The 27,908-nt window shown below is 41.8% G+C and overlaps 2 protein-coding genes across 4 annotated transcripts; one reads left to right on the plus strand and one right to left on the minus strand.

The window, feature by feature from the left end:
- On the plus strand, window positions 1-24,132 carry E2F5 (E2F transcription factor 5). The gene is made up of 9 exons (XM_075213737.1): window positions 1-273; window positions 12,875-12,984; window positions 14,613-14,774; window positions 16,341-16,384; window positions 17,349-17,413; window positions 17,884-18,130; window positions 19,635-19,826; window positions 20,027-20,071; window positions 20,713-24,132. Exons 1-9 carry the CDS (start codon window positions 160-162, stop codon window positions 20,820-20,822), a joined length of 1,089 nt encoding a protein of 362 aa, XP_075069838.1. The 5' UTR covers window positions 1-159; the 3' UTR covers window positions 20,823-24,132.
- RBIS (ribosomal biogenesis factor) lies at window positions 24,086-26,866 on the minus strand. 3 transcript variants are annotated; one of them, XM_075213740.1, is made up of 4 exons: window positions 26,843-26,866; window positions 26,246-26,374; window positions 26,027-26,140; window positions 24,086-24,266 (listed from the first exon to the last, which is right to left on the minus strand). In XM_075213740.1, exons 2-4 carry the CDS (start codon window positions 26,357-26,359, stop codon window positions 24,198-24,200), a joined length of 297 nt encoding a protein of 98 aa, XP_075069841.1. In that variant the 5' UTR covers window positions 26,360-26,374; window positions 26,843-26,866; the 3' UTR covers window positions 24,086-24,197. The 3 variants fall into 3 exon arrangements, with proteins under 3 accessions (XP_075069841.1, XP_075069839.1, XP_075069840.1); XM_075213738.1 differs by lacking the exon at window positions 26,843-26,866 and adding an exon at window positions 26,628-26,737; XM_075213739.1 differs by lacking the exon at window positions 26,843-26,866 and adding an exon at window positions 26,557-26,579.
- Window positions 26,867-27,908: the final 1,042 nt, after the last annotated feature.

A 27,908-nucleotide genomic window follows, 5' to 3' on the forward strand; every position in this document is an offset into this window, starting at 1 on the left:
CCAGTTTCTGTTTCTCACGGCAACCGTGCGACAGGACGTCACTTCCCGTGTAGCCGCTTCTCTCGTGGTGCCCCGCGTGCTCCACGTTTTTTCCCCGTTATAAGTTGGTGCAGGGGGGCGGGCTGCAGTGGCCCGCCCCGTAGTGTCGGACCCGGAGGTATGGCGGAGCCAGCGGGTGTGCCCAGCAGGCACGAGAAGAGTTTGGGGCTCCTCACTAGTAAATTCGTGTCTCTGCTGCAGGAGGCGAAAGACGGCGTGTTGGACCTGAAAGTGGTGAGTGGCCGTGTATTGTAATAAGCCCGCAGCCTCCTGGGCTTGTGGTGTTAGCACAGCAATGATAGCTTGGAGGTTTCATCTGTTTGGTGCATTGGTCAGACATCCTGCGTGCCACATCAGGAAAGGGCTTATTTAGCATGCCATGTATACATGTTGGGTGGTGGCAAGAATGCTCCATAGTACGGACATTAAACAAAAACGTCTGCGCATTATACCTGAAAAATAATTTTATTTATTTTTTGTTGCACGTCAGACCTGCACCTGTTACATATGCAAACAAATGTCAATCACATAAACGTGTCTGATCTACAGCACAGACTGCTCCTAGGTCTGTGATGCTGCCACTTGGAAGCCAAGCTTACCTCTGGGGAGCAAGCTGTGCTGTCATTGTTTACAGCAGTGAGGTTGGGCTCCAGTTGAGTACAGGTCAATAGAGGGATTGCAGTCCTAACCCTACAACTAATACAGTGCAACTTGCTTCCTAAAGTTGAGTGTTAACCCAGCGGTTCCCAAAGTGTGCGCCAGGGAGCTGCGGAGTTGTCACAGGGGTGCGGCGGAGTTGTCACAGGGGTGCCGCGGCCATAGCTGCTTGTCCAGAAGAAAAAAATGGGGATCAAAGAGTGAGAGCTGGTGAAGGGGAGACAGTGTGACATTGTGAAGGGGCACATTGTGATCTGGTGAAGGTGCCTAAATGCTTCTTGCATTATTTAAACCCAACTACTTAAAAATCTGGACTACCTGGTAATCATTTTGACATAGGGGTACCTTGGAAAATTATGGAGACCCTAATGGTGCCTAGAACTGATAAAGTTTGGGAACCACTGTGTTAACCAATCTAATATATAGAGTTCTAGGCTGTATGTATTATAGGTGGTAAGCATTAAAAAAAGAGAAGTTACATCTTGGCAATGCCAAAAGATTGGGTCAACTGCCTAGTTTTCTGTGTGTATGTGTGTGTGTATGTATATATATATATATATATATATATATATATATATATTTAACCCGTGCATGATACTCATGCATTCTAGTCAAATCAAGCTACTTAAGGTGTTAAAAAGGTTCCTGCCATGCATTTGGGCCTAGCCCAGTCCTCCTCAGGGGAAGAGTGTTACATCCCGACGTAAGAGCCCTTTTTTAACGTGGTTTTGTCCACATGTCACCACCTCATTTTTCTCCATCACCTCATCCTTCATCTTTATCCCCACATCTATCCAGATGTCTATCCAGACACAGGGATCTCTCTCAGCGGTCCTGAGTATCACACTCCTCTCCCAACTGTCGCCCCCGGCAACAACCAACCACTCCCAACTGTCGCCCCCGGCAACAACCAACCACTCCCAACTGTCGCCCCCGGCAACAACCAACCACTCCCAACTGTCGCCCCCGGCAACAACCAACCACTCCCAACTGTCGCCCCCGGCAACAACCAACCACTCCCAACTGTCGCCCCCGGCAACAACCAACCACTCCCAACTGTCGCCCCCGGCAACAACCAACCACTCCCAACTGTCGCCCCCGGCAACAACCAACCACTCCCAACTGTCGCCCCCGGCAACAACCAACCACTCCCAACTGTCGCCCCCGGCAACAACCAACCACTCCCAACTGTCGCCCCCGGCAACAACCAACCACTCCCAACTGTCGCCCCCGGCAACAACCAACCACTCCCAACTGTCGCCCCCGGCAACAACCAACCACTCCCAACTGTCGCCCCGGCAACAACCAACCACTCCCAACTGTCGCCCCCGGCAACAACCAACCACTCCCAACTGTCGCCCCCGGCAACAACCAACCACTCCCAACTGTCGCCCCCGGCAACAACCAACCACTCCCAACTGTCGCCCCCGGCAACAACCAACCACTCCCAACTGTCGCCCCCGGCAACAACCAACCACTCCCAACTGTCGCCCCCGGCAACAACCAACCACTCCCAACTGTCGCCCCCGGCAACAACCAACCACTCCCAACTGTCGCCCCCGGCAACAACCAACCACTCCCAACTGTCGCCCCCGGCAACAACCAACCACTCCCAACTGTCGCCCCCGGCAACAACCAACCACTCCCAACTGTCGCCCCCGGCAACAACCAACCACTCCCAACTGTCGCCCCCGGCAACAACCAACCACTCCCAACTGTCGCCCCCGGCAACAACCAACCACTCCCAACTGTCGCCCCCGGCAACAACCAACCACTCCCAACTGTCGCCCCCGGCAACAACCAACCACTCCCAACTGTCGCCCCCGGCAACAACCAACCACTCCCAACTGTCGCCCCCGGCAACAACCAACCACTCCCAACTGTCGCCCCCGGCAACAACCAACCACTCCCAACTGTCGCCCCCGGCAACAACCAACCACTCCCAACTGTCACTTCTTCAAGAAATATATATATTTTTTTAAAATCTTTATAAACACTTTTAACAATTAAATTAAATCAACAAATTAAAAACATCTTAGTATACCAAATTTCAGCCCTTTCTGAGTTTTTTTCCACATGCTAAGAATTTAGTAGGTCAGTGTATAACTGCCCAGCAGGTGGCGCTGCAGCAAATTTCAGCCCTTTCTCAGTTTTTTTATCCACACACACTAAATGGCGTATTCAATTGTTCCTCCGGCCCCCGGAAAAAACGAGCGCGTTAAAACTTACCGTTTATATGGTAAACTTGCGCGTAAAAAACGTTAATACGGTAGTTTACTCGCTGAATTTGATCTAGCAGCTCAGGGAGCTGCAAGATGAAATTCGGCGGGTAATTACCGTATTAACGGTAATAGTTTTAGAGCGCTCGTTTTTCCGTCGGCCGGAGGAACAATTGAATACGCCCATAAGAATTTAGTAGGTCAGTGTATAACTTCGCCCAGCAGGTGGCGCTGCAGCTTGGTTTTTTTTTTCCCCACACACAGACACACGCAACTAGGCTTTTATTTAGTAGATATATATCACTCACACCCAGTGGCTGCAATAACATGGTGGGGGACTTATGGAGTTGGTAGGGCTGGTGGCATTTAGATTTAGAAGAGGCTTATTTAATCTTTTTTTGCTTCTACACTGCGGGCCTACAGGTAGGCAAGGGCTGATCATGCTATATTGAATAGCAACTTGCAAATCTTATGTCTGAGTAGTGTTCATCAGGAAATGGTCAATTGCATTCAGGGAAACTGCATGCATCATGCAATACACATCTCTGTTCTGTGTGCACTGGATATTACATGTAGGAATATGGCTTATTTTGTGATGTTGCTATCTGGTCTTTCCCTGTATATGAAACTCAACAGTACTTTATGGTGATCAGTGATGTATTGGTAGACTTGTGCCAGCTTTTTTTCCATCTATTCTTACTGGGCACATACTTGTTTGAAGCCTTGAACAGGGCTACGTTCAAATCAGTGACTCAAATTGAAAAATGCATGTACAGTTCTAAAGTGTTTTGGAAGCAGTTTTGAGGATTTGAGCAGTCCTCCTTTTAATGAAGTATTTGAACTACTTGATAGGTGTGTGCAACTTTTATTGTCAACATTTTATTTATATAGTGCCAGAAAATTCCGTGGTGCTTTTTTTGAGAACAAACACAGCAATAAAACAATACTGGGTAATCTAGACAGAGGTAAGAAGGCCCTGCTAGCAAGCAAACAGTCTATAGGACTATAGGAGTTTGATACATGATGTTAAGTGCTACATGTTGCGTATTATTCCAGCCAGATTACAAAGGTAAAAAGTGCTTAGTGGGCTATATGATCTAGTCGCACAGCAGTGTTGATTAAAGTATTGTTGTCCTGAGTAAAGGCTGGTAAGAGTACCCTAGGGAGGTTGAGCAATTTTATAAGCTAGCTTGAAGACTTGGGTTTTTAGAGAATGTTTACAGACTAGAGAGAGGTCGTATTGTGCGTGGAAGGGCATTCCACAAAGTGGGAGCAGGCTGCAAAAAGTCCTGGGGGTATATTTACTAAACTGCGTGTTTGAAAAAGTGGAGATGTTGCCTATAGCAACCTATCAGATTCTAGCTGTCATTTTGTAGAATGAGCTAAATAAATGAAAACTAGAATCTGGTTGCTATAGGCAACATCTCCACTCTTTCAAACCCACAGTTTAGTAAATATACCCCCTGGGAGCAGGTAAAAGTGTGGATGAGAGATGCAGGATGTATGTGTCTAGTTGGGAGAGGCAAGTGAGGAGATGTATGGGTGCATTATTGTTGATTGCCTTGTGTGTTAGTACAAGTATTTTATATTGAATTCGGTGAAAAGCAGGAAACCAATGTAGAGACTGAGTGGATCAGCAGTGGAAAAATGATCTAGCCGCTGTGTGTAAGATAGATTGTAAGGGTGAGTGTCATCATGGGGAAACTAATTTCAAATAATTCATTGAATGTATTTATAATATCAAAGAAAAAAAAATGTACAGTGAGGTTCATGTAGACAAGAACTGTTCCTTATCTGTTTACATAATATTGTGAAGTGAGCACTATTGATCTCTTATGTCATACAAAGAAGACAGGAGTAAGCTGTTGTACACACAAGTTGAGCTAGGCATTTCTCAAACTACACTTGTGGAAATAGCCGGCATGCTTACTCTTGTCAGTTCACCTTTAGGACCACCGCTTATGTTCTTCAGAGCAGCCACCGGATTTGCTTCCCTGCTTTGAGATTACAAAAATTTTCTGTGGTGGTCAAATAATCATCATTTTACTTTTCCAATAGAAGACAAGCAAAATATGAGCCATAACTTGCAAATCTTTCTGTTGTAAATAAGACTTTTTAGTAGGGTAGAATTGCAGCATGTTCTTTACTGTAATGTGTGCAGAATGTTTTTTGTTTTCCACGAAAGTACATAGGCAATTTCTCACTGTAAAAGTTGGCTATTTTGCAGTTCTGTCAAAAGTGGATAATTGGTTAACAACTGCAATGTCACAGGAGCTCAGCTCTACTGTAGTTGTCAAATTGTAATGTCACAAGAGCATTCAATGCTTAGAAAGTGACGTGTAACTTGATATATCTGGTATATTTCTTCTGTTTGGTTATAGAATGTGCAGTGTGCTACATGTAGATAATGGAAAATGTGTTAAAGCATAAGTAAACCACATCTAATGTGTGTTTTTTGTGTTGTGATTTTCATTTTATTTTTCTCACATGGTTTCAGGGCTAAACAAAATTTATTAGCGAAGACCTCTATAGCTGTAAATGTACAGTTCAGAAAGAAGGGACAGAGATAATCTGATAAACATTCAAATAAATTATGGGTATTTATAGGAATGCAGATTATTTATCGTAAAATTTGCAGAACAAGAACACTGAAATTTGGAGGAGGATATATGAAGGTAGTGCTTGTTTACAGAAAGAACAATGGACCTTAACTGCAGATAAACTGAAAACCTCTACAGTGAAACTAGAAATGATTAACTATAATGTCTCCTAAGCGAATTTTGCAAAAAACCATTACCGCATAAGTGTGTGTACTTTGAGTTATGTGGTCTAAGATAGTGCTGTCCCTACCAACCAACAAACTTAGGGGGGTATTCAATTGTTAGCGAGTTCCGCTAAATACTCGCGCTCTAAAAATATTACCGGTAATATGCGCGTAAATACCGTTAATACGGTAATTTGAGATATTACCGTATTAATGGTAATATTTTGAGAGCGCGAGTATTTAGCGGAACTCGCTAACAATTGAATACCCCCCTTAGAATTTACTTTATTCGCAGCTAAATCCAGCTTTGACTTTTCCCAACTCTGTCACAAAGCATGAAAAATAATGTCCACATTGTATCCAATGTTTCAGGGAGCCTTTTGGTTGTACTGTGATGTAAGACTATTGTGTAACTAGTGGTTTGGGAACCTATATTTCCTGGTTGGCCTGAGCCCACTGTATAGGTGTAGTCTTGCTAGACAATTTTTCAGCTCCTGTTTGTCTGAGCTTCAACCATATAAATCATGTAAAGATGAGGCTTTTATGCAACAACTAAATGTGACCTGTATTTATAATTTTAACCCTCCCCCTGGTGTTTAGACTCTTCTATTTAGTTTACGCCCCTATTTATTTTAACATCCTCCCATGTGTGTGTGTTGGCAATTTGATGAATACATATTGCATTTAATTTCTCTTTCATCCAGTCTGGGGGACACTGCTTTACCATGGGTTGTGGAGGGGAGCTGGGAGTTGGCACCTAACTAGTTAACTTTAGTGCTGGTGATAGACCCCTCCCCTCTACAATCCCCCTGCCTCTTCCTGTACAATCCAGTTTTTTTTAGGTGCCCTGGAGTTGGGCAGCCTTTTTGCTTAGTGCTTAGTTTAATGTTAAGAAATTTTATTTTTTTCTTTTACTTTTTTTTCAGGTGGCAGCGCTGGAGTGTGTTCTAATATAGAGAACACACTCACAGCTTGGCAGCGCAGGCATTCCCCTGTCAGCAGAGAACCAGCGGTTCTCAGTGACAGGGACAGAAGTACAAAGTGCCTGATTGAAGGGAGTGACAAGCGGTCTCATGGACCGCTGCACTCCTACAGCCTCCCCGTTTACCGGCGCTGCCATTACAGGCATAGAGCGCCGGTTATCGGATAATGAAAATGGCGGCGGCCATCTTGGATTTCGGCAGGCAGCGCCGAGGAGAAGGGGCTAAACCAAGATTCCCCCCTCAGACATAGGAGGGGGGCGTCGGAAAGGTACCGCTGCGGAGACCTCTGTCCTGGGAAGAGGAACTAATAGAGGTCTCCACAAATCTGCCACCAAAAGCCGTTTTTCCTATGGATTTTCAAGCAGGAACATCGGCATCAGGGAAGAGGGGGGAGCTAAAACATAGAGTTCCCCCCCCTTCCTACAGAGAAAGAGAGAGATGGACTGTCCCAGGGTTCTGGCGCCAAAGCAGAAGCCCGGGAACAGGAACAGAGCTGAGGGAGGGCACAGACTGCTGTTGGACTTCTCCCTGTCTTGGTGGCCCTTGGGCTAAGTACAAGCTTATTTAAACACATTTGTTGTTTTATTACTGGCTTAGCAGGTTTACATTATAGTCTCCTGCTAGCCTAAAATATTTATGGTGTTTAAAAATATTCAAGTACAACTTTTTCAAAGACATTAGTTGATTACTTGTAATTTACTCTGTTCTTTTAATATATTTTACTCTCTCTCTCTCTCTCTTCCTTTATCTCTATCTGTATATTCAGCTAGATTGATTTTGTGTGATTGGTGTGCCTTCCTTTATATAAAATGACAGATAAGGGAAAGGGCCCTATGGCAAAATATTTCACATGTTCTAAATGTCATGTTAAATTACCGTGTGGGCAGAAGGACCCTTTGGCGCTCTGCGCTGCATGCGAAGCAGGGGCCCCCTCTGTGCAAAGCCAGCAGGTTACAGCCCCTTCGTCTGAGGAACCGGCCTGGGTAACCTCCCTAACACAGTGTTACCTCCCTAGCCCAAATGGTTTTTCAATCAAATCAGTTGCTATCAACTGTGGCAACTTCGGTGGCTAACAATACTAATACACATTCAGACCCCCAGGCTTTCTCAGATGCCAGTGGATCGAGTTTGCCGGGAGATTCCACATCACAGGCTGACCCAGCCCCTGCTAATACAGATCCGGCTTGGTCTACAGCCTTTTTGAAGGGATTAAACAAGCTTAACCAGTTGCTAGATTCCTCTAATACCCCGCCTGCTAAGAGAAGGAGGCTTAGAGCGATAAATCCCCTTGTGGTCCTTTCAGATTCGGAGGAAGAAGGGGAAATCTATTCGGATGCTGACCATAGTCATTCCTCAGAGCAGGAAGTGTACCCTAGAAACCAATTTGTTAATGATTTGGTTTTAGCGGTTAGACAGGCGCTGGACTTCCCAGAGCCGGAGGAGGTTTCCCCCAGGGACAGAAGTCTGTTCAAAAAGGCCAAAAGAAAAACCAACCGTTTCCCTCCTTCTGCAGAACTCTGAGAGATTGCTGAAGGGGCTTGGAAACAACCTGAGAAAAGGTTTTTCATTCCCAAAAGGTTCACCTCTTTGTATCCTCTTCAGGAGGAAGAGGCGACTCGCTGGGAGAGTATTCCCAAGGTAGACATTCCTATTGCTCGCCTGGCTAAACATACTCTACTCCCAGCCCCGGGTTCAGCGTCTCTTCCAGACGCCAATGACCGTAAGGTAGAATCCCAGCTCAAATCAATATTTGCGGCTGCGGGTTCTGGCTTTAGACCCACATTTGCTTCAGCCTGGGTAGCAAAAGCCATGGAAGCATGGGCAGACCAGCTGGCAGAAGCTTTACAGGACTCTGAGCTCCTTCCCCTTGCTTTGCATTTAAAGGAAGCTTCGGGGTATCTCTATGAGGCGGCCCAGAATTCAGCGGCGGTTTCCTCTGCCATTCAGGCGGCCTCCATTTCAGCAAGGAGAACACCATGGCTGAAATCCTGGGAAGGTGATGCAGAGTCAAAGCGGTCCGTTGAAACCATCCCCTTTTCTGCAGCGGGCTTATTCGGCCCGGAATTGGATACCCTTATTTCCCAGGCAACGGGGGGCAAAAGCACTTCTTTGCCAGTATACGCTAACAGAAGCCGCGCTCAGAGGAATAGCTCCTTCCGACAGCCCTTTCAAGGGACCTCCTTCCAAAGGGGTCAGTCCTTCAGAGGAAGGCAATCTAATTCCCGAGGCTCCTCCTCTAGGGGAAGATCCTCGTTTACTTCCAAGCGCCAGGCCGCTAAGACCCAGGAAAAGCCTGCGTCCTGACGACCAACCTGTTCTACAGGGGGCGCCAGTGGGAGGACGTCTGTCCCTGTTTCAGAAACAGTGGACAGCGTCTTCCCAAGATCCTTGGATTTGGAAAATCTTTTCATAGGGGTACGAAATAGACCTATTGGGCCCGGCTCCACAGCGTTTCTTCCAGACCCCGCTACCTCAGGATCTTTTAAAAAGACGGGCTATACAGGATTGTGTTGCTTCTCTTTTACTCCAGCAGGTCATCTGCAGAGTGCCAGATGGGCAGAAAGGAAGGGGTTTTTATTCAAACCTGTTCCTAGTCAAGAAGCCGGACGGCTCCTTTCGGCCCATCCTAAACTTAAAGGGCCTCAATGTTCACTTAAGGGTGGACAAATTTCGGATGGAATCTCTGAGGTCAGTAATAAACGGCCTAGAGATAAATCAGTTCATGGCGTCCATAGATATAAAGGACGCTTATCTCCACATTCCCATCTGGATCCACCACCAGTCTCTCCTCAGATTCTCGGTAGGATCTGCTCACTATCAGTTTCGGGCCCTCCCCTTCGGCCTCTCAACTGCGCCAAGGGTCTTCACGAAGATTATGTCAGTTATGGCAGCATGTCTTCACCTGCAGGGCGTTCAGGTCGTTCCTTACTTGGACGACCTACTCATCAAGGCTTCCTCAGAAGGTTGCCTGCGTTATCACCTGTCCCTCACCCAGGCAGTTCTCGAGGGCCACGGTTGGCTAATAAATTCAAAGAAATCCCAGTTGATCCCGTGTCAGCGCATGGTATTCCTGGGACTCATCATGGACACCAGGAGGCAGAGTGTTTCTCCCAGCAGAGAAAATCTCCTCTATTCAGTCGGTAACCTCCCAGGTTTTGTCTTACCCCAGCCCCTCAATGCACTTGTGCATGAGGCTACTCGGAAAGATGGTGGCCTCTTTCGAGACCATTCCCTTCGGGCGAGCCCATTCTCGATGTTTCCAATGGGATCTGCTATCGAAGTGGTCAGGGTCACACCTACACCTGAAAAGTCAAAAGATCTCTATCTCAGAAAGCGAGAGAATCTCTTCAGTGGTGGATGTGTCTGCACAACATGAGCGTGGGAAAATCCTTCGCACAATGGTCATGGATCATAGCCACGACCGACGCCAGCCTGAAGGGTTGGGGGGCGGTAATCCTTCACCTCCGACTCCAGGGAATTTCGTCGCCTCAGGAATCAACTCTACCGATAAATGTTTTGGAATTGAAAGCCATTCTCTTGGCTCTCCGGGGAGCCCAGTCTTTTCTTCAGGGCTAACCGGTCAGAATTCAGTCCGACAATGCCACGGCCGTGGCATATGTCAACAGACAAGGAGGAACCAGGAGTGCAGCGGCTATAGAGATTGCAGCCCAAATATTTGTTTGGGCAGAGCAATATGTCCCAGCAATATCGGCGGTTTTCATTCCAGGAATAGAAAACTGGGAGGCGAACTATTTAAGTCGAAACCAGCTGATGCCGGGGGAGTGGTCTCTACACCCGGATGTCTTCCAGTCTCTGATTCTCAGGTGGGGTCTTCCGGACATAGACCTCATGGCCTCCAGACACAACCGGAAGGTCCACAAGTTTTGCGCAAGGGCAAGGGATCCCTTAGCGGTGGCAGTGGACGTTTTGACGATGTCATGGGAGTTCAGATTGGGATACCTGTTTCCCCCAATTCCCATGCTTCCTCGAGTACTCAGACGAGTTCGGCAGGGCCTTCGGCCAGTAATTCTAGTCGCTCCCTCTTGGCCGCGCCGAGTGTGGTACGCAGACATCATATCTATGGCGGAAAGGCCGGGGTTCCGCCTTCCGTATCGAATCGACCTGCTTCTGCAAGGTCCATTCCATTTCCAGAATGTACCTCAGCTCAATTTAACGGCATGGCTGTTGAATCCAGCCTCTGGAAGGCTAGAGGTTTTTCGCCCAGTGTAATTCAGACTCTGATGCGAGCCAGGAAGCCTGGTTCTTCTCGAATCTATCACCGGATTTGGAAGGCCTACATTAAATGGTGCGAAAATAGGACGTTCCACTCGTCCTCTTTTCAGCTTTCCCGTCTATTAGCCTTCCTTCAAAATGGCCTGGAAGCAGGCCTTAGGCTAGGTTCCCTAAAGGTCCAGGTTTCGGCACTTTCTGTATTTTTTCATAAGAAATTAGCCAAATTGCCAGACATTAGGACTTTTTCCAGGGAGTTTTACATATCCAACCTCCCTATGTCCCTCCTACTGCTCCTTGGGATCTTAACATGGTCCTGGAGATGCTCAAGGGCCCCCCCTTTGAACCTTTGAGTAAGGCAGACCTAAAGTGGTTGACCTGGAAGGTCCTCTTTCTTTTGGCTATCGCTTCGGCTCGTAGAGTTTCCGAATTAGGAGCTCTGTCCTGTAGGGAACCATATTTGGTTTTCCACGAGGACAGAGTGGTGTTAAGAACTCTCCCTCCTTTCGTACCAAAAGTAGTGTCGGCTTTTCATCTCAACCAGGAAATTGTAGTTCCGGTTTTCTCATCTTCCCATACGGATCAGCAATCGATGGAAAAGTTAGATGTGGTTAGGGCTCTCCGCATTTATGTTAGGAGAATTTCCCAGATTAGACGTACAGACTCTCTATTTGTCCTTTATGACGCTAATAAGAGAGGCTGGCCAGCCTCAAAATAGTCCATTGCAAGATGGATTACGTCTACCATCAGACAAGCTTATATAAAGGCTAGCCGTCCTGTGCCGGAGAGAGTCACAGCCCATTCCACCAGATCGGTTGGGGCGTCTTGGGCAGCAAGGAATGGTGTTTCTGCGGACCTGCTTTGCAGGGCAGCCACTTGGTCCTCTGTCCATACGTTTACTAAATTTTATTAATTTAATGTCTTTGCATCAGCATTTTCAGAGTAGTCCCACCCTTTAGGGGCTGCTTTAGAACGTCCCCATGGTAAAGCGGTGTCCCCCAGACTGGATGAAAGAGAAAAGAGGATTTATGTACTTACGTTAAATCCGTTTCTCTGATTCCGTCTGGGGGACACTGCGATCCCTCCCTTCTGTTATTCTTCTGTGTGCTCTTGTTTGACTGCCCTTTTTTCTCCTGGGGCTTTTTAAAACTAACTGGATTGTACAGGAAGAGGCAGGGGGATTGTAGAGGGGAGGGGTCTATCACCAGCACTAAAGTTAACTAGTTAGGTGCCAACTCCCAGCTCCCCTCCACAACCCATGGTAAAGCAGTGTCCCCCAGACGGAATCAGAGAAACGGATTTAACGTACGTACATAAATCCTCTTTTTTGCGTAAGTCTTATCTTTATATGGTTGACGTAAAGAGGGGGGGAAAAAAAGCCTCATGATTGGATCCCTCTTTCATACTTGGGGGTATATTTACTAAACTGCGGGTTTGAAAAAGTGGAGCCTATAGCAACCAATCAGTCTAGTTATTTATTTAGTACATTCTTCAAAATGACAGCTAGAATCTGGTTGCTGTAGGCAACATCTCCACTTTTTCAAATATACCCCCTAGTTTTCCAAGGTTGTGGTGGTTGGTGCGGTATTCTTTCTTTAATGATCCAGTGGAATGTGAAGAGGTTTGAGACATCCCCAGAGGGATTACTTTTTGATAAGTGACTGAGTTACCCCCTTTCACAGCATAAGGATGCTCATAAAGCAGTTGTACAAGTGTTTCCATTCAACTGGCTTTACAGCATAAGAAACCACAACAGTCTCTACATGGATTAGACCTTTCTTCTACAGGAGCACTTCTGAAGAAAGTTATGTTGTGACTTCTATGCAATTTGGCTACAGTCATATTTTTCCATTTTGTTTTTATTTAATTAAAAATGAGCACTTTTTCTTTTTTTAATGCCTAAGGTACGTGTACGATTTACATTATGTATAGTAACTTTAGTTAAATCAGCTAGTGATTTTTTGATCTTTATTTTTTTTTAGGCTGCAGATACTCTGGCTGTAAGACAAAAACGAAGAATATATGATATCACGAATGTCTTGGAGGGGATTGGTTTGATTGAGAAGAAATCTAAGAACAGCATCCAGTGGAAGTAAGAATATGTATTTTTAGGATGTGGAGTCGATAAGTTTCTCAGTGGCAGCTTTCAGGCGTGGTAATTTACATAACTGTGCGCTGGGGCAATTAAACCCATACGGTTTAGAAACTCCCAAAAGTAAGGCTGCTTTAGTTCTTTTTTGGGCATTTCTGAGACTTGACCGTTCCTGACTGTCATGAACTTTGCAAGAGTTCTCTTGGAGCCTCTGGTAATGGCTGATCTAAGGATGAATGCATAGTAACAGGATGCTGTTCCATTCACTAGCATTTTTACTGGTGTATTGACCTGTGGGTTTTCCCTTCCTGTATCCCATTCTACTGTCCTAGGGATGACTGTCTTCTGCTGTGTGTTTGGGTTACATGTGTTGGAAGGAGGTTACTGTTCACCATCATGGACTGCTCTCAGTCCATTCTAGCTTGTCCTTGGCTAACACATTGCTGTAGTATTCTGATGTAAGAGTTGCCAATTTTTGAAGCTCTTATTTCAGCCAAGGGCAGCAAGCGGCCCTCCGAGCCTTCCCCTACGGCCTTGGCTCCTTCCTAGACTGTCAGATTTGTTTGTAATAACTTGTCACACTTGTTTAAAATGTCTGCTGATATATTATTATAGATGGGTATCTTTCTTTCATAAATAGTATTGTTTTAACTTCTGAGATTAAGGGTTATTGGAGGCCCACCCATGCGGCCCCCTGGAGTGTATAATGTTGTCCAGCAACGACTTATTTGAAAAGCTATGGCGGCCTATAGTACCTACTGTTACTGCTGCATGTCTACAAACATAGACACTCTTTACTTTCAGAAACCATGGGAAAAAGTTTGTAATCTCCATGATCCTCAATGGATTACCAACAGCACTTTAATGAGTGGATAATCAATATTGACAACATGTCAAGTAAAGAGGCCAACTTTGTTGTTCAATACACTCAGGGAAACAGAAAAACAAAAAAAACCCACTGTGTTTGAAAGTGAATAAGGCTTCTGCCTAATCTGTTTTATTTCAAACTAATTTGAATAAACAGAGAATTTTGGGCAAGTCAAAAGCTGTCTCCTCAATAAGCGCTTGAAATTGCAGCTTGTCTAAAACCATGTAGCCATCAGCACACCGAAGTATATACTTTGTGTATTTTATTTTCAGTTTTCTGACATTGCAGCATCTCTTGTCAACCCTCCCGGAATCCTTTCTGAAACAGACACCCTTCATCTGTACAACTTCACTGCTTTCCAATAATTCCCTAATCACTTTATACATACATTTTTCTATTGCCATTTACATGTGCATGATGTTTTAATATGCAAAATGGTCCTGAGCTATAAGAAATAACTCTCAACACACTATGGATTGTGACTCCCTGTAACAATTGGACAGTTCAGGGCTTCAAAAATGGGGTCAGAATAAAATTTGACAATGGAAGTCCAAAGCTGATGTATATATTTAATTAGAAAATTGTTGGTTCTAGAATGTTATGGGTTTTAAGCAGATCAGTGAAAGTTTATCAGAACAATCTGACATGTTACATCCAGTCATGTGATTGTTTTACCCATAGCTTGTGGCCTAATAGATTCTGTAATTCCTTGAACTGACGAGTGTTTTTATTTATTTTTTGTTTAATTGCTTCCTTTAAGGGGTGTTGGTGCTGGATGCAACACAAAAGAAATTCTAGACAGACTGAGGAACCTTAAAGCAGAAATTGGAGACCTGGATCTCAGAGAAAAGGAGCTAGACGAACAGAAAGTGCGGCTGCAACAAAGCATCAATAATGTTATGGATGATTCTGCAAATAAATTATATCCTTTTTGAGATGTAAATACTTTTGATAGCTCGCCTTACTTAATATAAAGCAATTTTCTATCTACATTAGGGGACCACAGACAATGGAATATTCCACGCCCTAGGAAGTGGGAACTGTCTAGTGGCATTGGGACATTACATTGTCTGTGTACCACTTTTCATAGGTGTGTGACAGTGAGGTCTACTTTATGGTAAGAGCAAAACTGTCTTTATTAAAGTAAACTGTTTATTTCCTCAATAAATGGCATTGTAGTCTGTTAGATTTAATATAATTTTTTTTATTTATTTTTTATTTTTAAGAATATAGAATTTAAGGAATAGTTTCCCAAACTCAGGCCTCAAGAGCTACCAACAGTTTGTTTTCAGGATTTCTTTAATCATGCACAGGTGAGTCAATTCCTGACCCAGTCAAATAAATTATCCCACTTGTTTCTACAGACAGAAATCCTGAAATCATGACCTATTGGTAGCTCTTGAGGACTGGGTTTGAGCATATCTGCTTTAAGGTATGAAGGTGAAAGTGCTTATGTATTGCAGTGCCTGTATGGCTGGCAGTCTAGTGAATTGTTACATATTCTAGTAAACTAACCTTAGTGTATACATTTTATAATTTTTTTTAGTTTTCAAAGATCAGACTGTTTTTATTGCACTTTTTATTTATTTTGTGTTCTGTAAATGAATGCAAAGTTGGACTAGTTACAAGGATAGGGACAGGATAGTGTGTACTTATATTTTTAAATCCTGTCTTATATGGAGAGAAATTAAATTTTCTGCCCTAATGCAGGAAGTGCACTGGTCTGTTTTTTTTCTCTTCCTTTTTTTGAGCAGAGCATTGTCTTTGCTGCAGTTACTTAACTGTCCATGCCCAATCTCTTCTCTGCAACTATGGACTCTGTTTTAAACATTTTATCACAAACCTTTTGTCCCTGGTTTACTACTTAAAATTTGACTGAATCAGCACAATATAAAACCACATATAATTTAATCCTTTTTCACTGGTACTACTATAGTATCTACATCTGTGCCACCCCCATGAGGACACTTATGTGGATTTCACGTCTGCTCCCAATAGTCAGCAAAAGCTTCATTCCAGAAGCCAGTTTTTCTAGTTTGACATTTCAAAGTGTTTTAAAGGGGAAGAATTAGAAGAAAAAAAAACGCTCTCCACCAGCCCATGGAATGTAGGAGCTTGAAAAGGCAGAATGAGTTGTAAAAGGCCTTTGATCACTTGTTGGTGGGTTGTAAAGCATGTACATATAAATTATTGTAAATAGCTGTGTTACATATACTGTAATGAGTAAAACTACATCATGGCACAAATGTGTCCTATTTTACTCTATGGTTTCCTGATATCCCTTAAAGCATCCAGCACCTTGTCCTCCCTATTGACATTAAATTAAACTTAAAAGGTTCTGACTGATGGTTTCTCTGGTGTAGCATGTCTGCAACTCCATATGCAGATTGTGTGCTGATGTTGGAATGAATACTGTCCATAGACAAATGCAGTAAAACCGACTTGTTTGATATTCTGATTTCTAGTGTTTTCCTGAACATAGCCATACATTTTCCTTTGTAACTCATGATGACCTTTGTAGCACTTTTACTGGTAAGTACATGGGTTCTAGCATAATTATGTTGGGTGGTTTTTGTTTGTCTTGATGAATTAAAAAAAATGTTCTCTGTGTTGGCTTCTGTTGTGTGCACGTAGAGAACCTTGTTTACCAGACATGTAGGGTCTGGATCCAATTGCCCACATGGTTCTGTAGTAACCTTGTGGCTGTTTCTACGCACATTACCGGCAATTACAGTGATGAAAACTTTTCTCATATTTGCTTGCACCTCTATGAAGTGTGAGCAAAAATAAACAAAGGTCATTACAAACAACGTCACACAATAACTTAGCTGGAAGATTACTACAGGACCTCATGGCTAAATGAATCTGCCTCATAATGTAGTTTTAATTTGGTTGGCATTGAATAAGGAGTATATTACCAGCTTTGTGACAAATCTGAGGATGAGAAGTGCTGGTGTCGTTGCATACGAATATCTGATGTTCTGATGACTCATGCAATACACAGATTTGTATTCTAGTGTACATGATGGTTTCAGAAAACTCCACAATAATATATACTGCTTATTATGAATATGTCCTACAAGCTTTTAGTAACAAAAAGCTATTTCCTTATCGTATTTTAATCTGTGCTTTTCAGATTGTACTTGTAGTGAGCTAAAATTGACTGACTTTTAAACGATCACTGCTTTGCTTGGTCAAAATAACATTTTTCTGTCTGTATATTATACTGCATAAAATGTGCTGTCCTTGGTGCTAGCCAGTGTCCATTGTGCCACCATCCACCCCAAACGGAGACATTGTCCTGACTGCTCGGCTCGAGTTTCTCCCGAAAAGCGGTAGCTCTTGGCATGACCCCCCCACGGTTTTGCTGGTTGGAGGAAGGATGATTAGCCCAGCCTAAAATATAAATGTGTTTTGAAAAACGTTTACTTTTGGTATATTATGTATGTTGACCTTTTTACATAGTTCTAATGTTTGTGCTTTCTCTAATGCTTAGGGGACACACTTTTGGCAGTTCAAGCTCCGTCCGGTACACAACTGGAAGTTCCCATTCCAGAAACAGTGAGTGAATGTAGTCTACTTTAAATGGGATTATGTCTTTTAACTTTCTGTTTGTTTTCCTGACTTTGTGCTACATACCAGTAATTTTGAATGGTTACTCTTTTTGAATATCCATATTATTGACTACAAAAGGCATATAAAATATTTAAAGGAGGGAAAAACAAAACTCCAGTGGGGGAACAGTTTATATTTCAGTATGAGGACTGCATATCTTGTCTGCTTTTAACAATTCTTGTTATGGGAGAGGGGTGATCTGCTTTCTGTTAAGCTGCAGCATCAGTGTATTGGAGGTATACTGTACCCTAAAATGTTGAAACTGCCTGAGATGAGCAAAAGACTACCCTTAAATGAGCGCTGTTTCTTCTGACGTACTGATTTGCCTGCACACTGATGTACAAACAGCAGAACATTTGTAATGTTGGGGGCACTAGCAGAAGATTAATGTACTCCTAATGTGTTTGTATTTTTAGGGCCACAATGGACTAAAGAAATACCAAATCAGTTTAAAGAGCAATTTGGGGCCCATTAATGTGCTTCTGATTAATAAGGAATCAAGTTCCTCGAAACCAGTAGCTTTTCCTGTTCCTCCACCTGATGACATCATACAGTCCCATGTTCAGTCTGACACATCCAGCAGCTTCGGGAAACTGCCCCCACAGTGTAGGCCTCAGCAGACAGAGGACATACAGCATAAGAACCCAGCAGACTTCAACATAAGTGAGTATTGTATTAAGTATAGTAGGTGTCCAGCAAACACTTTATTACACATAATGATATAAAGTTTATGAAGTGAGATAAATATGAACATTAATCACAGCCATAATAATATTTTATTAAGCTTAGTTAGGGTTATGAAAGGGCCTCCGTTGCCCAAACATGGTGTGGTAGGTAATGATATGCTATATATTCATAAATGGCAGTGTCTGTGTTTTTGGTAAGCACTGAATAGATGTACACCAGAAGTATATATTATGATTCTATAGAGCACGTGGCCAAATGTTTGTTTGGTTGCTATTAGCACTACACAAGATGATTTATTTAAAAGTGAATATCTGATTTATATTACAGAACATTTTTTTGTGAAGTCTTTAATAAGCCCTTGGTATTCGCTGTTCCTTAGTTGGTCCGTCCCCCCCCCAACTACTTCGTACTTATAATTTGGCACATGAACTGGCAGAATCTCAGCAACTTCTGCTAATTATCGCTGTATTGCAAAGGGGTCACTGAAAGACAAACATTTTTAATCAAATGTAAAGAGATATGGGACCACGCTGCTGTTCTGGCCTGTATAAAAGCGCAGTGCATGTGGTCTTAGAAGTTCTTTGACTGTACACAGTTTTCAGTTTAGTAGGTTTTCCATGATTTTGTATATGGGGCTATACTGCTACTATTGATGTGTGCCATTATCCCAAACTTCTCTCATAACTGTTTTTATGGAAGTGATATCTCTGTTCAAGGGTAGATTCCCAAAGGCAGGGATGACGGAGATGGGAATCCTATAATTGCCACAAGCTGTAGGATGGAGTAAAAAAAATGTATAGCCAGACATGAAAAATACCCCATCACTTCAATGCCCACAGATCATGTGAATATACAAAAAAACACTGCATTACATTGTACATCTCACTGCCTTGATGAGTGAATGTAATGACATATGTTTATTCACTTACAAAAACCACAAAATATAATCTATATCTGAATCTACTTTCTAAGAAAAGTTGTTGCTAGTTGGGAAAGATGAACAGTCTGTGGCATTTTTTATTTTTGAAAATAATTTTTATTAGGGTTTTTTCAAAACAAAACAATGAGTTTGAAACATACCAAAAGAATGTATAAACATATTGCTTACATATGAAATTCAAAAAAACTTTACACACAAATAGTAAGAAAGACTTAGATTAATTATCTAAAATCCGGTATGTTGTACACGGAAAAGAAAAATGTTTGTTTTTATTTTTCAGGGGGGGGGGGGAGACGAACAGAAAGGAAAGGTTTTAGGGGGATGGGGAGGGGAACAGGAGAATATTTTACTCATTGTTTTATGCTACAGACTATAGGGAAGGGAGGCATTAACCCGTGTGGCTATATAGAGATCAATTTAATTTGGGAATTTACAAAACTTATATGTGTGGTGATCATTCATAAGCCTGATGGGGAAACCTATCAAAGTATGTGGCATCTTTTAATGACCATATTTAGATCTGTTTTCTTGTATTTGTAGATGGTAATGTACAAGAGAACACAACTGTGAGCGGTTACTCCGAGATTCCGGAGTCTCTTTTATATCCCCTGGAGACTGATCTAACACGGTCTACTGCCAGCTCCAGTGATTTTCCAGCGCTCCTTCCACTGGATGTAAACAGTATCCTTAAGCCCAATTCGTTTGACATGATGAAAATGGATGACCCAGAAGGTAAGATTCAATGTGGTTTAAACTGTATAGAATAGAACATAACATGCTATTAAACCAGATCTAATTCCTGCAGACACCACACAGTGCATGTATGTTATGGAGGCCTGTTCTCAAGTATGGAGATCAGCTGTATGTAGAAATGCGTCCCCTCCCCCCATTCTGTATATCACGTGACTCATGAATTCATTTATTTATTTTAGGTCAAATAAGTGGTGACCTAATTGACGAATTAATGTCTTCTGATGGTATGTATTAAGTCTTGAAGTACATCTGTAGCATTAAGGAGCCTATGCATAACAAGATTTTCCATTTATAATCCTTTTGTAGATGACAGTGCAGTCTATCACTGTATACATCCCTTTGTTTGCTATGCATTTACCGAAATAGGAATATGGGTGGTCCCATTAAAATTCTTATTGCTCACCTATCCCCTCTTCCCCAGTTATGAGCGCCCAATAATATATATTTGTACTTGTGCTGATACTTGATAGGACTGTTAGACTCGATTTCCATGCAGTCCCCCTGTCTCCTGCTTTATTTGGCAGCAGTTTACTGGTACTTTAGCAATTGATAACTGGAGAACCCATTTAAATAAAGCTTTGATGTATATCTGATGGGTACGGTTTCACTTTGCATTTTACTTGTTTCCCCAGTGTGTGTGGTTTGCTTTTGTTTTTTCTCCTCCCCCCTCTATTATAATGGTGTAAAATAAATGAAGCATACTTCCTTATACTGGGTGTCCTACATAGTCTTTTAACATTGTGTCTGTTAGGCAGGGTTGGTTACAGGTTGTATTAGTCTATCCACCATTTATAAGTAGTCTACTAGTTAGACATGGCATGCAGACAACATGGGTGATTTTATAACCGTTACCTTCTTGTTTCAGTGTTCCCGTTGTTGCGGCTTTCTCCAACACCCGGAGATGAATACAGTTTCAACTTGGATGACAGTGAAGGAGTGTGTGATCTCTTTGATGTGCAGATACTAAATTATTAGATTTAATTCTTATTCTGGATTTCTGTCTACCTCTCTGCCTTACAGACAGTAGTGCAAATTTTTGTTTTTATTTTATTTTTTACACTTGGATTTATATTTTTTCCATGTACAGTGAAATAGATTTTATAAGTAGAGGATATTCAATTTGTTTTGTTACTGAAGTGATTTCTAGATCAAAAAATGTTGTATTAACAATGATTAACAGTAAGCCTGACTTTCATAGAGCACCTTCTTAATTTGCTGGTGAATTACATGAATCTTATGATATTCTCAAATACTGGGTCCCAGACTCATGCAAGTTGTTTTCTAAGCACCTTACTTTCAATCCTGGAAGAAGAAAAATGTTTTTTCTGCCATCCAATGTTTAAATTTAACAAGGGATAAACCGATGTTCAGCTTGTGAGTTAAAAGGACACATTCTTAGTTGTTTTATATGTAATAAAGAGATTTGTGCTGCCTTTATCAGATCCATGTGCAAGATTAAAACATAGTATTTTTTTTATTTTTTTTTATATATAGATATAAACCTCCCATGGCTTGTAAACTCCAAATCCATGGAAGGTTTTTTGTTTTTAAAGAAAACTCAGTTTGACTCCAAAACAGAAGAATATGGCATGGGTTTTGGAGTTTTCAATTTTAAAATCCTTAATTGTCTTCTAACATGGTACAAGCCCTTATTATAGGATCTGTCTTTACAGAACTTGAGTGTAACAATTCTATTTGGTTGTTTTATGCCACAATGACAGACTTGCCAGATTGAGACTGTTCAGGAATTGAGAGCAGAACAGTGAGCCATTCATCATTTTAATCATAAAGGTTAAGGGGTTTTCTCCTGAATTGAATATATCTGTAAGGCTACAAGTGATGGTACCATGTGCAGTTTGAGGCCATATAAACTTTAGAAACGAATTGGCTGTAAATCTCAACATGCGAGTTTAAACTGTTTACTTTGATCAACATTTGTTCAGGAAGATGTCTGGTTGAATTGGAAATAGATCAAGTCAATCTGTCAGACTTCTACACACAGGCTCCTTATGAAGAAGGATGCATTCTGGATGTGTTTGTAAATTTAGAACATGTAGTCACTTGCTATTGCCTAAGATTTAGGGGGGAATTAAATTCCACCTGAAGTAAAGCTGCGAAAACTATTACCATTATTACGGTAAATTTAACCCAGCTTTCTGCTGGGAGCTGCGAGCAAAAAGCCAGCATTGAATCTACTGTACTAACGATATTTAAGTGCTCTATTACCGTAATAGTGCGCAGCCCGTGTTACTTTTTACAGTAATGTGGCCAATTGAATTCCCCCCTTAGATTCCTCTTGTGCTGAAATAGCCAAAATATGGCTCATTTTCCTAGTTAGAACTATGGTCCATTGGCTATTGGTTACCATATGTACTATAACTACTTGACATTGACAAATCTGTTCTCCCTTAATCTTGTGTTTAAGATTCATCTGAGCTATTGGGATTTCTACATTAAATTTTAGGTTGTGATAACTAATTTTTACACTTGCGGTTACCTTTTGTGCAAGTATACAAATTTTTCAAGGAGAATTAATTTTGTGTGGAATAGTCTTTTCCAATACATTACCATGTACTAATGTTTTTATTTTAATATTCAACATATGAACCTTGAACATAGCACATCTAGGTGAGGACTGTAACTTCATTTGGACAATGGACAGCTGGTTTTTCTTTCTTCTATGCCTTTAAAGGCCAAAATAACGAAGTAGAACAAAAAACATGCATGTCTTCTACATTGACACAGTGGAGACAATCTCACTGTCACAGGATAGGATTTTGTTTATAGCAAATTACTTCAGGTTGACACCCCCAAGACGTCCTGAAGCTGAAAAAAAGTTGCATTCAGCTCCACAAAAGCTGAAGCGTTTTGAAACAGCCAGGGTGACACCATTCTTAGCCAACACTGTTCTAGTTAATTGTCTAACCTGTGACACTCCAGGTGTTGTGAAACTACAAGTCCCAGCATGCTTTGCCAATATATAGCAGCTTATTGCTGCAAGGGTATGCTGGGACTTGTAGTCTCACAATACCTGGAGTGTTACAGGTTAGCCAACACTGAAGTAGAACAAAAAGGATGAGATGCAAGGTACAGGAAGGGTATCTTCAGGCAGATATGCATAGTGTTGGCAATAAAGTACTACTCACAAAACACAGTGTGCTACTGCAGGAATCACCAGTAACCCTAACCGGTGAATAGCCAAGCACCACGCAGGACCCATTATAATAGAAGCACAAAACAATAGACTGTTCCTCTAAATGTGATACTTTGATACACTAAGGAAGGAGACCCACCCCCAGGAAATGTTTTTGAGAACACAGATCTTCAATATATCAGTTTAACTGCAAGGTTATTATACAAACTATAGAAAAACATCTATAATTTGGCATATCCATCCCTTCAGCAGGAGCCTTTCCTTTTTAGGTGTATGTGTATAATATACAAACATATTTACCCTTTCCCAACGTGCATGAATATAGAACACGTTATGGTGCTATGTATTGTTTTGTGCTTCTCTTATAACATGATTAGACTAGTGCTACATGCAAGTGTCTTGTCATGCAACACAAATCATTTCTATACATGTGAACAGAAACCATGAATCTCATGGAACAAGTGCAGTGAGAACACATGTTGTAACAGTCATTCAGAGCTACTATTGCATCTGTAGCTGCTGCCATTAGGGATCATTTGTTACAAATGAGGTGATTAGTTGCACACTATCACTGCTAGTGTAGCCTAGCCTTATTAACTGCAAATAGAGCACACTTCTATCAAAGGGATTGTGCACTCTAGTGATGGAGCCAATCTTGCCTGGGTGTAACGCTATGAAAAAGTGCCTGGTTAAGTAGGTTTCTTGGAAACCAGCTGTTCTGCATTAGTACATATATACTAGTTTTACCTTTTTGTTAGAGGTGGAATTCTGCAAGCATGGAAAGTGGCAGTGCAGCCATTTACATCCTTCAGAGGGTTAGTGCCAAACCACTTTATTTGAACCAAATTGAACAAAAAGCACTAGCTTGCAAAATATTCAGTCTGCCAAGAAATTATTTTGTAATTTTTTTTTTGATGATCACTGCCAAGTTAAGTCGGGTTCCCTTCCTGGTTGGGCAATCTGAAAGTGCCTTAGTTAACGTTTCAGTCCTGATGTCATTTGTGTATATTGTGTGATTGTAATCTTCACCCAGTTTTATCATTTTCCACATCTTTCCTGGCTTGTTGCTGTATTAATATGCTGATTATTGTACTTTTTTTTTATTTTTAATAAACATGTACAGACATTGAATTGGTGTGATTTATACAGAATGAGGCGGTTCCAACAAAGTAAAGTGGTCTTTTCCACACACTGGACTATAGCTGTGAGAATAGATCTGCAGCAATGTCTACATCTGCGGGGGCTTCTGAGGTTGGCTTGGGAATCTAAGAGAGGAAGAAAACAAACTTCTAGCAATGACATTTCCAACGTTTACACTTTGATGCCTCCAAGGGGACACTTATTGAATTTTATATACATGAATTTGCAATATGCATTAAAATTGGTGGCTGGCAGCTTTCTGTACACAATGCATTATGTGTATCATAATGGCAAATATTACACCAAACGTGACTTGCATGTGTTTTTTAAGTAACCAAATAGGCTGCTTTGTAAATAAAAAAAGGCATTGGTACTATTTTCTCTATGTGATTTTCCATCTTTGTTCACCGCATTTATTATGACAGCTGCAAGTGGCCTATTGAATGGCTCTATCTGTAGACATAGGAGCTGGTGCCCTTTTGTGTATATGTAGAATTTATAGTTTGCAGGTAATGTTTTCAGAGATACGTAGAAACCAAAATACTGATACCTCTCTTGAAAGGGAGCCTTACACATGAATGCCCCAGCGCAGCTTCTAACACTGTAAGGGGCCACAAGTGTCTGATACATGCTGCTGAAAATATTGCAGTAAGTTGTACCACTCTAGGGGGTATATTTACTGAACTGCAGTTTTGGAAAAGTGGAGATGTTACCTATAGCAACCGATCAGATTCTAGTTATTTTGCAGAATGTACTAAATAAATAACTAGAATTTGGTTGCTATGATCAAAACCTCCACTTTTCAAGCCTGCCGTTTAGTAAATACACCCCTAAAGCTGCTTTATAGTCTATATTTCAGGGTTGGTTTTAACTAAATGTATAGTTAACAATTTATATATCTGCATAGCACTTTACAATTGGGAACAATGAATGCATCATGGTCCAGCCAGACTACAGGGGTAAAAAGTGCTTTGTGAGCTATATGATCCAGCCACACAGCACTGATAGTCAGAGGGTTGTTTGAGTATAGAAAGAACACAAGCAAGTCTACTGTGTAGAGGAGTGGTAGTAGGGTAGGATAGCAGACGGTGGTTGGGGAATTTGATAAGTTTCACTGATAGTGGGGTTTCAGAGAACTTTTGGAGGCTAGAAGGAAAGACTTGGCGAGGAAGGACATTCAACATTGTGGATGCAGCCAGAAAATAAAAATACAGAAACCATGCAGTGCAATGTGTCCACAGTTTTGCACCCATACCTGCACATTAAATTGAGAAATGCATGGTTTTCATAAAATGTATAGAAAGTAAACTTTGCCAAAGAGGATTATGAGGCCCGTACAGTGTGCCACAGAAGTAGTAGAACAGAACATGATTTTGAAATAAATTCCGTACTAAGATAATTCAATGTATTGCTATCTCCACCCCCAATAAGACCTGTTACCCCAGCTAGAAGTATGGAGCAGTGATGGCTAACCTGTGACACTCCAGGTGTTGTGAAACTACAAGTCCCACCATGCTTTGCCAGTAGATAACTAACTAATAGCTGGCAGAGCATGCTGGGACTTGTAGTTTCACAACACCTGGAGTGTCCTAAACATGGTTCAGAAGATAGCAGAGGAGACTAGCACTGAACGCCAAATGCCTCCTAGCTGCAAGAATAAATATAAACTGCATATTTCGCTTGTTACTAAACCGAATTAACAAGCGCCTTGAGTTAATGTGTTCTTTTAAGAAGCGGTCATTAATTATTTTGGCCAGTCTCTGTTTACATAATATTGTTACCTCTGTCAAAGGCTAATATGGCCAATGCCAGTCATAGATTTTACGCAACATTATAACAAAACATTTTGCCTTGCATCATAACTTCCTGCTTACAGTATAATTACCTCTCTTTTCTTTGATTTTAAGGCCGTCACCTTTTTCATCTGTGCAACATCTTTGTGCAGCTCTGTAAATGCTTTGTTAACTTTGCTCACTTTATCACTGGTAGAAACATTGATCTGGTAAAGAAATACAGTACAATAGTATGGAAACAAGTTAATGTAAATAATACCGGCTTATTGAGTAACACCACTGTTGACAACCTCCAAAAATGTAACACTGACCTTCTTCAGGTTTGATTTCACTGGTTTTGCTTTATTTTTGGCTTTTACGCTTCTAGTGTTGGCGACGTGAAACACACTCTTCTGTTTCTGGCCTTTCCCTTTGCTTTTTGCCATCGCTTATACAATATCCTGTGAATAGAAAGACAGGGCAGGTTTACTTACACTCTATTCCAAAGAGTAAATGGAAACATCAAGATTCTAAAGTGATGGCAGAGGCTCAGTCCTTAAGCGATCAGCACAAATCTGCAACAAGGGATTATTTTAAGGTGGAAACCTGACACTTATGATATAGGTATCTTCACTATCAGTACCCGGAATGCGTCCTGAAGATGTATATAATATACAGCAGTTATTGTAGTCCCACAGAATATAATCCCTGTACCTGTATCTCCGTCTCTCCCGCAGTCTAACAACACGTGTGCTGAGCTGTAACGTAATCACTACGCGAGGCGGAAGCACACAGTCATACAGTCAGAGGGCGCCGTAGAGTAGACAGCACTCACTGAACGGGCCGAGGTGACGCATTCCCCAGCCGTGCACGCTGCAGGCTGCACATACTATGGAGATTGCCGGCTGTTTCTGTTTATGCACAAGTACCTTTGGTGGAGAGATCTGTAGGAAATAGCATTGTGCTGAGATGAAGTGCAAAGCACACAGCAGCAGGCGTCTCTTATTAGCAGTAGAGATCCTTTGCCAGTATAAATGAATAAAGGGGGAGTTGCATTGTACCCTTGTTATACTAGCCTCCAATATTCAAAATATAAATCTCAACACATGAAATAACCGTGTGCTGTGGCTACACTGCAATTAGATCACACGCATGCTGCTGCATAACTGCACAGTACAAACTGCAGACATACAGCATGTAATAAACCTATTGTAGTGCAGCCTGTTTCAGGATTTACATAGCCTTATCCCCTTGCTTATTCATTGTCTCCTTTCCATTGTTCTTCCACATTGAACAGGCTAAAATACTCAAAGTTTATTTTATCTTTTTCATAAACAGTACTAGTGTCCCTGGGCAAAAACTAATTTAGAATCATATTATACTAACTTTATTTGTGTTCATTTAAAATCTTAGGGGGGAATTCAATTAGCTGCAAAGTATCTTGCAACCATTCTGGAGACACTTTGCAGTGGATATTTTTACAGAAATTTTCATCTATGTTTTAAAGTGCTTGATTAATGATCCCAATGGCAGATTCTTACTTTGCTGCAGCATTTTCTACCTGCCAGATGGCTGAATATTGTTTTCTTGCCTCAAAAATTTACAAGACACGTAAGCCCATATGTAAAAAATGACCGTGTTTCTAGAAGGTCATAGGGGCACATTTATCAATGTTCACATGAAGTGAAAAATAGTTTTCAATCCTTATCGCAATGATAAGGATTGAACTAGTTCTCAAATTTATGTACAACCCAGCACAGAAACAGCAGTTCCGATAAACTGCTTTTTCTGTGTTAAAAAAATCATACTTGCCCGCCTCTCCGGAACGCACTATCTCCGGATCACCTCCTTGTCCTCTTCACTTGTTTTCTTATTGCGCATGTGCAGTTTGAAGAACATACGCACAAAGATCTTGCTCTGTCTCTGCAAAGGTTGCAGAGAGCAAGCAGTGATTGATAGGGAGGGATCATGTGATCCCTCCACACATGCGCTGTC

Source organism: Mixophyes fleayi, chromosome 5, assembly GCF_038048845.1.
Source record: "Mixophyes fleayi isolate aMixFle1 chromosome 5, aMixFle1.hap1, whole genome shotgun sequence".
Lineage (NCBI taxonomy): Eukaryota > Metazoa > Chordata > Amphibia > Anura > Limnodynastidae > Mixophyes > Mixophyes fleayi.